This window comes from Haematobia irritans, chromosome 1 (assembly GCF_050003625.1).
Source record: "Haematobia irritans isolate KBUSLIRL chromosome 1, ASM5000362v1, whole genome shotgun sequence".
NCBI lineage: Eukaryota > Metazoa > Arthropoda > Insecta > Diptera > Muscidae > Haematobia > Haematobia irritans.
In genome coordinates this window covers 75,751,976-75,764,686 of record NC_134397.1, presented here as the reverse complement: position 1 = coordinate 75,764,686, position 12,711 = coordinate 75,751,976, and the positions used below count along the sequence as shown (strand labels likewise).

The following is a 12,711-nucleotide window of genomic DNA, read 5'->3' as shown; positions in this document are numbered from 1 at the left end:
CTTTATTTTCCAAAACTTCTACTTCGTATTATTTATGGATCGTAACTACATCAGTTATGCATATCTCCAAGTATGATAAACTTTTTGAAATGTGTATTTAAAAATGAACTTAAGTCCTAAAAGTTTGGTGACTTATTGATTTGAGTTTTTGTTTTGTATTGAGGGTAATATGACCGTCCCAGCAAAAAAATTTGGAAGTTCTTCTAAAGGCACAACTTTTAAAGCAGTTCCAAAAATGTCCTCCCAAAGTTGTTCTTTATTTTAACTGCACAGGAAGTTCATTTGAGTCACTTATTTCGTATTTTTAATGGAAATTTTAAATATTTATTGTTTCAAGTAGGTTAAAAACAGATTAAGAATTAATAAAATAATGCTAAGTATTTAAATTTTGCCTAAATAAATGGTAAATCCTTTCTAGAAAAATTGCACATTTTTGTAAAATATTTGATATCAAATTTCTTAATTCACATCCAAAACACCGGATTCGCATCACACCTTAAGAAGTGATGCAAATTCAGTACAACGGCTGTTGAAATGGTGGACATCCGTCCTATGACAAGCCCATGTTAAATTCATCGCTTCTGCGTCAATTTTGCACTACTTCCGGATCCAAAAAGAACATTTTCACTACTTTTTGTTGGCGGTGCTTTTTTTGCTGGGATGTGGTACATATATAAGGGTATTATTTCAAAATGTGAACCATGATGACTGATTTATCACTTTTCTGGGTGTATCATAAAGGATTACCTTATGCTAAATTTTAATAAATAAATCAATAGATATTTGGGCGTACGCCCAAAGTTCAGGAGGATCAGCATATAATGAGATATTGACCCTCTAACGGCCATTTTCATGTAGCCCCGTTAGGCTTTAACTGCCAGTTAGCATTAAATTAAATTGCAAGTAAATTGCAAATATCATCATATTGATACATCTGTTTGTATTAAAAAATGTACTGATAGGCAGAAAACGGTCTTTGAGTTACGATGTAGAAGTAAGAATTCAAATCGAAATGAGTAAATTTGGCATAAACTGTTCCCATAAAACTAGGAGAAATTTTATGAACATACCACCAAGAATTCATTTTTATCAACACGTTGATTACCGTCAGTGTCGAACATATTAAAGGCAATACGGAAACCAGATTTAGGTTCTATAGAAATGCAAAAAGTTAGAGTAAAATGTAATAAACTATAAAAATTATAAATATACTTACTTGTGAGAACCGAAAGAAGGAATAAATATTCCGTATAAGATATTATACCTAGAATAAAAATAAAATCCCTATTATTTCAATTCAAATTTAATTATTGTCCATATATTTTAGTTACCCTTATCTCGCAAAGTTCTAAAAAGTTGATTGGATCCCTTCTTCAATGGCGGAGTTTGATCCTTAATTTTCAACACTTCTTGTTCTGTTAAAATTCGACGTTTTAAACGGGCTAAATAGAAGAAAAGCGATAGCAAATATTTATATATGTTTCCAGTTTGAATTATATTGAAGTTCTAATCTAAATTATTTACGTCTGGGTTCTTGTTCCACTACAGAATCAAGAAAGTCTTGTGGTGTCATGTATAGTTGGCCATCATATTCAACAGATGAAAATTTAATGAATCGTCTTTCACGGGCTGTGAGTTTAACCAAGTTTTCCTCTTCGCGCTGTAACGATAATTTGATAGAAATGTTAAGAATGTAATATTCATATCCATGTATAGTTTTTTTGTATTAGACTTATAAAAATTACTGGAAATAAAAAATTAGTCATATACACTATATATAATTAATAAAAGTCGTAAATTTATGGTATATTAAAAAGTATACACTGATAGAAAAATTGTGCTATTAAACACCGAAAGCTATGGAATAGCAGACTTGCTGCTAAAAAGTCAGCAGTTGGTCGGAAATACTAATGTTTTAAGCAGTATACTTTGTAAAGATTTCATCTTTTTCGAATATTTCAACAAATTTGCTACCCAGAAAACTAATAATTGATTTAATAATTTATGACGGCAATTACTTAAATCGCCGAAGCCAATTAACAAATTTATTTACCCGATTAAAAATTTAACTGATTGTAGAAATTTTTTGATTGAATTTTGGATTGATTAAAAACTTGGCGTATCCTTTAAAAGAAGTTTCTTTAAATACGCTTGTGTATTATGCATTACACACTGGCCTATAAATATTTGGCTATATGCGCTACTTGTGTACGATGGTCATAGCGATATTTGTGATTTGGTGAGTATTAGTGCTTCAAAGCTCAGTGAATAGTGGAATGGCTTAAAAACCGATGGTCCATGATTCAATTCTCCGTCCGGGCAAAAGGTAAAATTAAAAAAAAAAAAAAAAAAAAAAAAAAAAAAAAAAAACAGTAGTAAGTTCGGCCTGACCGAATCTTAAATACCCACCACCATGAATCAAATATTATAGTTTCCTTCGAAAAGTTAAGGGGGGTTTGATGACAGATATTTTCCCAAGCAGATCAGTTCAACCAGTACGATTCCCACAGATAAATGTAAAGATTTTACCTATGAAGACTAGATCAGATTCAGAATTTATAAGAACCATTTTTTTTTAGTTTTAAGGCCGGTATGCACCTCTAGCGAAATTTTCGGTAGCAAAAATTTATTTAAGTTTACAACAAAAAAACACGGCTGTGTACACAAATTGTAAACCAGCTAATCGCTTTAAAAATTGTTAATATATGTTCCAAATATTCCTCAAATAAATTGTTTATTATTTACAGACCTTTTAAAACTTTTACGCACACAATGATTGTAATATATTAAATGTTTGCTGCCAAAATATGCTTTTGACAACCCTGTTATTTTCATTAGAGGTGCGTACCAGCTTACGAAATTGAACGCTACCGAAAATTTCGTTAGCATAAATAGCAATGCATTTCTTATGGGAATGAAATTTTTCGCTAGAGGTGCATACCGGCCTTTAGAGAAATCATAAATATCTCTTGTAAGTGCAAGAAAATTATGAAATAACGCATTGATTTGAAATCTAAAATCTGTGAATTTTCATCCCAATTATTTAAATGACTACGAGAAGTAAAATCTGGAATTTTGCATTCAGTTTCAAACAATTTTCATGATCAGTGCGCCTTCTATACCCTCAATAAGTGAAATCGGTCTATATGGAGGCCTTACCAAATGGACCGATAAAACTAAACCATATACACTTTGTTACGGGACTAAAATGCCTGTATATTTTCAATTTGTGGCAAATCGGATAAAAACTATAATTTTTAGAAACCCTAGGAGTTAAATCGGGAGTTCGGTATAAAGGGGGCTATACCAAAACATGGAAGGATACACACAGTATTCAGCACATTTAATTGTAGTTCTAGAATCCGGAGTGCCGGAATCGGGAGATCGGTCTATATGGGGGCTATATCAAAACATGGACCGATACACCCCATTTTCGGCACATCTCTTTATGGTCCTAGAATACCTCTAGATTTCCAATTTCAGGCAAATCGGATAGAAAATACACTTTCTAAACGCCCAAGAAGCAAAATCGGGAAATCGGTCTATATGGGCGCTATACCAAAACATGGACCGATAGGCACCATTTTCGGTACACTTTTTGATGGTCCTAAAATACCTCTAGATTTCCAATTTCACGTAAAATGAATAAAAACTGCGGTTTCTATAAGCCCAAGAACTAAAATCGGGTGATCGGTCTATATGGGGGCTATACCAAAACATGGACCGATACTCACCATTTTTGGCACGCCTCTTTACGGTCATAAAATTTCACGGTCAAATTTCAGGCAAATTGGATAAAAACTACGATTTCTATAAGCCCAAGACCCCAAATCGGGAGGTCGGTTTATATAGCCCATCTTCGAACTTGACCTGCCTGCAGACAAAAGACGAGTTTGTGCAAAATTTCAGCATTATTGCTTCATTATTGAAGACTGTAGCGTGATTACGACAGACAGACGGACATCGTTATATCGTCTTAGAATTTCTCCCTGATCGAGAATATATATACCTTATATAGTCGGAAATCGATATTTCGATGTGTTACAAACGGAATGACAAACTTATTATACCCTCGTCACCATTCTATGGTGGTGTGTATAAAAATAGATTGTTTGAAATAAGTAAAAATTAAATAGTTAATTGTATCAATTAGTTTTTTTAATTAAAAAGTTTTAAATTTTTCAATCATTGACTTATTTAACATAATGTTTCCATCTTGATTAAAAATTTCATTGTATCAATCAATTTATTAATTGAAAACATTTTCAACTTCAATCAACTTTTTAATTGGAAATATTTTGTTGATATTTTTTTTTTCTTGCAGGAAATTTGGTCCTGCAAGAGAATCCGCAAACCAATACGGGGGCTATACATAAACGTGGTCCGATATGGCCCATTTGTAATACCATCCGACCTACATCAATAACAACTACTTATACCAAATTTAAGTCGATAGCTTGTTTCGTTCGGAAGTTAGCGTGATTTCCACAGACGGACGGATGGATCGAATCAGAATACAATAGTAATGCTATTGTATTGTAATTGTAACTGCCTTAGGGTCTGATCGACTATGTTACATTAATGCAGAAATAAATTAAAATTAAAATGAGCCAACGAAATTTGATCATTGATAAATATATCGAAATTTTCAAATCAAATTAAAAAATAAAGTCAATTAAGAGAATGATTGCAATTTTTTTTTTAATTTTTAATTAAAAAATAAGTATATACAGCCAAGGCCGTATTCAGGGGGGGGGGGGATGAGGGGGATCAAACCCCCCCCCCCCCGAAATGAATGAATATTTTTATATAAATAAATATATATTTTTAGCTGCATAGAAAAATCTTATCGAAGATGTTGAAGAAAAGCTGGAGGTTTTATTTTGAAAAAACGCTTACCTATAAAACTTGCACAAATCATAGAATACTAGTTGAAAAGCCCGTCAAACGACGGTCGAAAAAACAACAAATTATTTTTGTTCTCGCACCACAAATTTCATTTTTGGAAAATGTATTTCTGCTTTTTATGTGTGTTTGTAGTTCTTTTTGTGAACATGACTCGCTTTGTTTGGCCATAGCAACAACAACGAAACAGCCAAACACACGTGTGTAAATGAAATGGCGCAAAACCTGCGAAAAGAACCTGCCTAATTCAGCGATTGAAGCAATAAAGTGATTTTTCCAAACGTGCATATTCTTTTAAAAATTTTGGTCACTTTGCCAGTTACTCAGGGATGGAAAATACAATTTCACTGGAAGATTATTGTCAAGAGACTGAATTTTAAAGAAAATAAAATTTTGACAAAATTTTCTATAGAAATAAAATATTGCAAAAATTTCCTAAAGAAATAAAATTTTGACAAAATTTTCTATAAAAATAAAATTTTGCAAAAATTCTATATAGAAATAAAATGTTGACAACTATTTCTACCGAAATAAAAAATCGATAATATAGAATCACAGTCTTTTTTCGACTAAAACATTCTTGAAGTTCAATAAAATCCTGTTTTTGACTATGTCTTTTACAAAATCGAGATTTTCTTCCCACATGAACATGTCTGTTTTGCCATATTTGTAAAAGACTATTAGCAAATAAGGTTGATAAAAACTTTCTCAAAATATTAAAATATTTTGTCAAAGCTATTGTACCATAAATCTGATATCGACTCAAAAATGTCTACACAAAAGGTACTAAATCATTCGCGGGGGTACTACGGTACTGACCGGGGTGAAAAAGGTTTGAAACAAGTACTATAGTACTGCATTTTCTATCCCTGCAGTTACTACGTGCTCACCCGAACGTTCATTTTCAACAATGAAGAGATTAAAGACATATCTTAGAAATTCGACTAGCGAGAGTAGACTCAAAGGATTGGCATTAATGTCGGTTCATCGCCGAATAAATGTGCCGACTGAAGAAGTCATTGATTTATTTGCTGCCCAAAAAGCCCGTCGGCTCAATTTAATATTATAGCAAGTATATACAACACTAAGTTCGGCCGGGCCGAATCTTAAATACCCACCACCATGAACCAAATATTAGGGTTTCCTTTGAAATTTCAGGAGGGCTTGAGGACTTGAGGATATTCCCGAAGATAAATTTAAAGATTTCACCTATGAGGACTATATCAGATTCTGGATTTATAAGAACCATTTTTGTTTGAGTTTTAAAGAAATCATTAACATCTCTTGTACGTGTGCAAGAAAATTATAAAATAACGTCTTGATTTGAAATCTTAAATCTGTAGAAGTAAAATCTAGAAATTTTACATTGAGTTTCAAGCAATTTTCATGATCAGTGCGCCTTCTACACCCTCAAGAAGTGAAGTCGGTCTATATGGAGGCATTACCAAATGGATCGATAAAAACTTAATCCGATACACGTTTTTGTGAGCCTAAAATACCAGAATATTTACAATTTCAGGCAAATCAGATAAAAACTACGGTTTCTAGAAACCCAAGGAGTTAAATCGGGAGATCGTTCTTATGGGGGCTATACTAAAATATGTAAGTAAATTGAATAAAAACTACGTTTTCTATAAGCCCAAGAAGTAAAATCGTGAGATCGGTCTATATGGGGGCTATACTAAAATATTGACCGATACTCACAATTTTTGGCACATGTATTTGTGGTCCTACAATACCTCTAGATTTCCAATTTCAGGTAAATTGAATAAAAACTGCGGTTTCTATAAGCCCAAGAAGTAAAATCGTGAGATCGGTCTATATGGGGGCTATACCAAAATATTGACCGATACTCACAATTTTTGGCACATGTATTTGTGGTCCTATAATACCTCTAGATTTCCAATTTCAGATAAATTGAATAAAAACTGCGGTTTCTATAAGCCCAAGAAGTAAAATCGGGAGATCGGTCTATATGGGGGCTATACCAAAACATGGACCGATACTCGCCATTTTTGGCACACCTCTTTATGGTCACAAAATACCTCTAGATTTCAAATTTCAGGCAAATTGGATAACACCAACAAAATTGGAACACCAAGACCCCAAATCGGGAGGTCGGTTTATATGGGGACTATATCAAAACCTGGACCGATATAGCCCATCTTCGAACTTGACCTGCCTGCAGACAAAAGACGAGTTTGTGCAAAATTTCAGTACGATTGCTTCATTATTGAAGACTGTAGCGTGATTACAACAGACAGACAGACGGACAGACGGACATCGTTATATCGTCTTAGAATTTCTCCCTGATCAAGAATATATATACATTATATAGTCGGAAATCGATATTTCGATTTGTTACAAACGGAATGACAAACTTATTATACCCCCGTCACCATTCTATGGTGGTGGGTATAAAAATATTGTACACTGAAAAAACAGTGAACCCACCAGGAAAGATAACTTTCGATTAATTTTAGAAAATTTTGATTTTTTTTAGAAAATTTTAACTAAACAGTATTACAAGCGCTGGCATCACTCCGATATGGTAAAAATAAGTAAATATTTTTCGACAAATTCAAGAAAATTTATTAGACATAACTAAGTTTTTGCACTTGTTAAAGAAAATTTTGTAGTTTTAAGAGAAATCTTGGAGTTCAAAATTGCAAGAATGTCTTTAGTGCCATACGAAGTTCATGATGGACACATTTTTGGTAAAATTTACAAATTTAAAGAAATAATGAACTATTTTGTGAGAAATACGAAATTAGGAAACCTTTATGCTATATTTTTGTTTAATTTTTTCCTGTTTTTTAGTTCATTTAACTAACGTACGCAAAAAATTATTTGAGTAAAGTAAACTTTTTCCAAACATAATGATTCTATGAACTAATATAAAGTTAAATTGGCTTTAGTGAAATAGAGAGTTCACTTTTTTTTGAGTGTATACATACCTATGCATAAATAAAATTTTCTACACATGAGATTATATGAATATTTTTTTTTTAAGTTGAACCCCCCCCGAATTAAAATCCTGGCTACGGCCTTGTATACAGCAGTAAGTTCGGCCGGGCCGAATCTTAAATACACACCACCATGAATCAAATATTATAGTTTCCTTTGCAAATATCAGGGGGGTTTGATGACAGATATTCCCTACGCTTCCCGAAGATAAATTTAAAGATTTTACCTATGAAGACTATATCATATACTGGAGTTATAAGAACCATTTTTGGTTTAAGTTTTAAAGGAATCATAAAAATCACTTGCTAGTGTGGAAGAAAAATAATTTAATAACGCTTAGATTTGAAATCTAAAATCTGTAGATTTTTACCTCCATTATTTAAATGATGACGAGAAGTAAAATCTGGAAATTTTATCTTCTATACCCTCGAGAAGTGAAATCGGTCTATATGGAGGCCTTACCAAAATGGAACGATAAAAACTAAATCCGATAAACGTTTTTGTGGATTTAAAATACAAGTATATTTACAATTTCAAGCAAATCGGATAAAAACTACGGTTTGTAGAAACCCAAGGATTTAAATCGGGATATCGGTCTAATGGGGCTATGCCAAAAACATGGACGGGTACACACAATATTCAGCACATCTAATTGTAATTCTAGAATCTAGACTCCAAATCGGAGGGCCGGTGTATAAGGGGGCTATACCAAAACATGGACCGATACAAAATATGTTCGTCACACCTATTTATGGTCCTAAAACCCTCTAGATTTCCAATTTCAGGCAATTTGGATAAAAACTACGGTTTCTAGAAGCTCAAGAAGTAAAATCGGGAGATCGGTCTATATGAGGGCCATAGCAAACTATAGACCGATACACACCATATTCGGCACACCTATTAACGGTCCTAAAATACCTCTAGATTTCCAAATCCAGGGAAATCGGATAGAAACTATGGTTTCTAAAAGACCAAGAAGTAAAATTAAGCGATCGGTCTATATGGCGACAATACCAGAACATGGACCGACATACACCATTTTCGGCACACCTATTTGTGGTTCTAAAATACCTCTAGATTTCCAATTTAAGGCAAATCGGATAAAAATTACGGTTTCTAGAAGCCCAAGACCCCAAATCGGGGGATCGGTTTATATGAGAGCTATATCAAGCCCACCTTCGGATTTCTCCCTGATCAAGAATATATACCTTATATAGTCGGAAATCGATATTTCGGTGTGTTACAAACGGAATAACAAACTTATTATAACCCCATCACCCTTCTATGGTGGTGGGTATAATTAAAGATCCCAATTAATATTGAAAACAACTATAGTTGTTTCAATTTAAACAATACTAGAGTTGCGATCATAATCATTAAAATTTTTAATAGAATAAATAAAAAATTAATAGAACGTGGCAAATATACTTTTCATGTTTAATTAATTCTATGATTCATACTAAATTTTCGTAGCAATTTTAATAAAAAAATCATCTATGAATGTATACACTAAAAAAATCTTTTCTCCGAAGCAAACTTCTAGACAAAAAAAAATATCCTAGCGTCCGACTATATTACTTGGTATTTTAAAAGTGCCTTTAAATATTTTTTTCAAAAAGTTTTCTTTAAAATTGTGTTTCGAATAAACGACAAAAGTGTTATATTACACTCATACCATTTATGTACTACCAACGCCATTAAACATAATTATCTATTCAAATCTTGTGAACTCTTCTCACGGATATCATTTTCTTTGTGAACAATAAATTTACCGTTCAGTCAAACGGGAAATTGTAACGTGGAAAGAACAATGCATGTTCTTTTTGACATTATAATCGAAAATTGTAATAAATTAAAATATAATGTTAACAATTCTAGCTTCAAAATAAACAAATTGGTCTATAAATTATATTACATTTTTCCTAGTAGCTTGGAAATCTTAATGAAATTTGATATGGTTTACACACCAATGGCGCCAGTTGACGCTATTGACGCTATTATAGTAATAATAACGAACATTTACCAGATCGCAATTGATAGCAATCTATACGAATTCAGTTAGATAGACTTCAGTAATGATTGCTACCACTCCAAACATACAGTGGGCATAATGTGAAAACTGAAATAAGTTTTCCATATGTTTCAGACATTTAAAGAGATGAAATAAATTCGAAATTAACATAATCTTAAGGGCGGATCACTTTTTCTGAGACACGAACCCTTGTCTTATATACGATTTAATTCTCGAAATTAGAAGAAACTACAAGGGTGTGCAGATAAATTTTCGAGTTAAATTCGTGGTTTATGTCTTGGCTAAGCAAAATTCAAATTTGTGGGATGAATTTAATAAATTTTTCCTAAATACACTCAAAAAAAGTGAACTCTCTATTTCACTAAAGCCGTAAATTATTTTATAGTATATGTAGGCATACCAACCAAGCAGTCGTACTTTAATATCGTCAAAAAAATGAGCCATAAGAGACAACAGTTAGTAACTCTACATTTGTAAAAAAATCTTGAAGTAATAGCGTGCTACAAAAATATAGAAACATCTAATGGGTACGAAAATCAGATTCTTAAATAATTTCAAAAGTCTCCACCCAGAAAAAAGTGCCTTCGAAAATAAAGGAAAAAATTTTCATCAATATAGTTTATCCATTTTATTTCCATTAAGGTAAATTTTTGTGAAAAATAATAAATTTTACTCGTTTCAGTAAAAAAATCCTAAACTGCAAGCAGTTAGGAATAGTTCATTAACTAGAATAAGGCATGGAATTTTACTCATACTATTTTCTTTGCTGGGTATAAGAATTTACTACTGAAAAAGAAAATTTTATTCACCGATAACAAAGCATTCGTAAAAATAAACAAAACCCGAACTAAAACCAAGTTTCCTCAAAATTAGTAAAATTTCTTATAAAATGATAATTGCGACTTCCTTTATAATAGAAAGTTTTTCATACATACGAACAACACTTGGCATAGAAAAATATTTTAGTTCATTCGTACTAAGAAGTATGCAATCCTTTCAAAACTTAAGGAAACACACTTGTCAGAATATAGGAAATTTTCCTAAATTTCTATTGTCTACCTGTAATCGATACCTGTCATCGTAATCGATGTGTTTGCGCGTGGGTGTAATCGATATATTTGCGCGTCGGTTGTTTTTTTAGTTGGAATCGCGTTGTTTTGGTATACGGAGAGATTGTTAAAAAATAATATGGTAAAATAATATAATAAATAACAAATAAAATATATAAAATATTTGTTATTTTAAAGTAGTGAGAAAAATTTTCGTTTTTTTAAATAAATCTATCAATGTTCGTGATAGTGTATAAAGAAAGAAAACACCAGCAGAATAACAACCCTTTCATTTGTCTTCATTTTGGAATCTTCAATTATCAGGTAATATTCAGTGACGCTAACCTTTTGCAACAAAAATGTTTTATGATTTTTTATATTTGTAGGTATTGAAATTGTAAAATGAGGACAAAATCGTTAGGCAGCAACTTATTAAAAGTGAAAAGTACAAGAAGAAGAAAAAGTGCGTTTTACAGTTGATAATATCACACAGAAATTGGAAATAGTGGAATAATAAACTAATATTTCAAAGAGATTCGATGCTGTTGATTCTTAATAAATAAAGGGTGATTTGTTAAGAGCTTGATAACTTTTTTTTAAAAAAAAACGCATAAAATTTGCAAAATCTCATCGGTTCTTTATTTGAAACGTTAGATTGGTCCATGACATTTACTTTTTGAAGATAATTTCATTTAAATGTTGACCGCGGCTGCGTCTTAGGTGGTCCATTCGGAAAGTCCAATTTTGGGCAACTTTTTCGAGCATTTCGGCCGGAATAGCCCGAATTTCTTCGGAAATGTTGTCTTCAAAAGCTGGAATAGTTGCTGGCTTATTTCTGTAGACTTTAGACTTGACGTAGCCCCACACAAAATAGTCTAAAGGCGTCAAATCGCATGATCTTGGTGGCCAACTTACCGGTCCATTTCTTGAGATGAATTGTTCTCCGAAGTTTTCCCTCAAAATGGCCATAGAATCGCGAGCTGTGTGGCATGTAGCGCCATCTTGTTGAAACCACATGTCAACCAAGTTCAGTTCTTCCATTTTTGGCAACAAAAAGTTTGTTAGCATCGAACGATAGCGATCGCCATTCACCGTAACGTTGCGTCCAACAGCATGTTTGAAAAAATACGGTCCAATGATTCCACCAGCGTACAAACCACACCAAATAGTGCATTTTTCGGGATGCATGGGCAGTTCTTGAACGGCTTCTGGTTGTTCTTCACTCCAAATGCGGCAATTTTGCTTATTTACGTAGCCATTCAACCAGAAATGAGCCTCATCGCTGAACAAAATTTGTCGATAAAAAAGCGGATTTTCTGCCAACTTTTCTAGGGCCCATTCACTGAAAAGTCGACGTTGTGGCAGATCGTTCGTCTATTCATGATGAAATGTCAAAGCATACTGAGCATCTTTCTCTTTGACACCATGTCTGAAATCCCACGTGATCTGTCAAATACTAATGCATGAAAATCCTAACCTCAAAAGAATCACCCTTTATATTCAATATATTAATAAAACATGTCTTTTATTGAAGATAAAATTGCTTATAGAAATTAATAAAATTGTATTTAAAAACGAAGGTAAGCAGTTCTAATTATAAAGTAAAAGTTTTACCACAAATGTGTAAGATTTGTCGAAATGAATGAAAAAAATTCAATAAAATCATTCCATATATGAATTCAAATTAGTTAAATTTTTTCATTCTGTAGTATAGTGGTATATAAATATAGGAAAATGTTAACTAATATATTGAATGCA

At 32.4% G+C, this 12,711-nt stretch overlaps 1 protein-coding gene across 6 annotated transcripts in view; it reads right to left on the bottom strand.

Annotated features, from left to right (window-relative positions):
- The window catches only part of MICU3 (Mitochondrial calcium uptake 3), a 49,662-nt gene that overhangs the window by 18,795 nt on the left and 18,156 nt on the right, over nucleotides 1-12,711 (bottom strand). For all 6 annotated transcript variants that reach the window (XM_075290802.1, XM_075290801.1, XM_075290804.1 and 3 more), the window contains exons 2-5: nucleotides 1,525-1,660; nucleotides 1,332-1,442; nucleotides 1,217-1,264; nucleotides 1,071-1,153 (exon numbers count right to left, since the gene is read on the bottom strand). In XM_075290802.1, coding sequence (XP_075146917.1) covers nucleotides 1,071-1,153; nucleotides 1,217-1,264; nucleotides 1,332-1,442; nucleotides 1,525-1,660 — 378 coding nt within the window. The remainder of the gene's footprint in view (nucleotides 1-1,070; nucleotides 1,154-1,216; nucleotides 1,265-1,331; nucleotides 1,443-1,524; nucleotides 1,661-12,711) is intronic.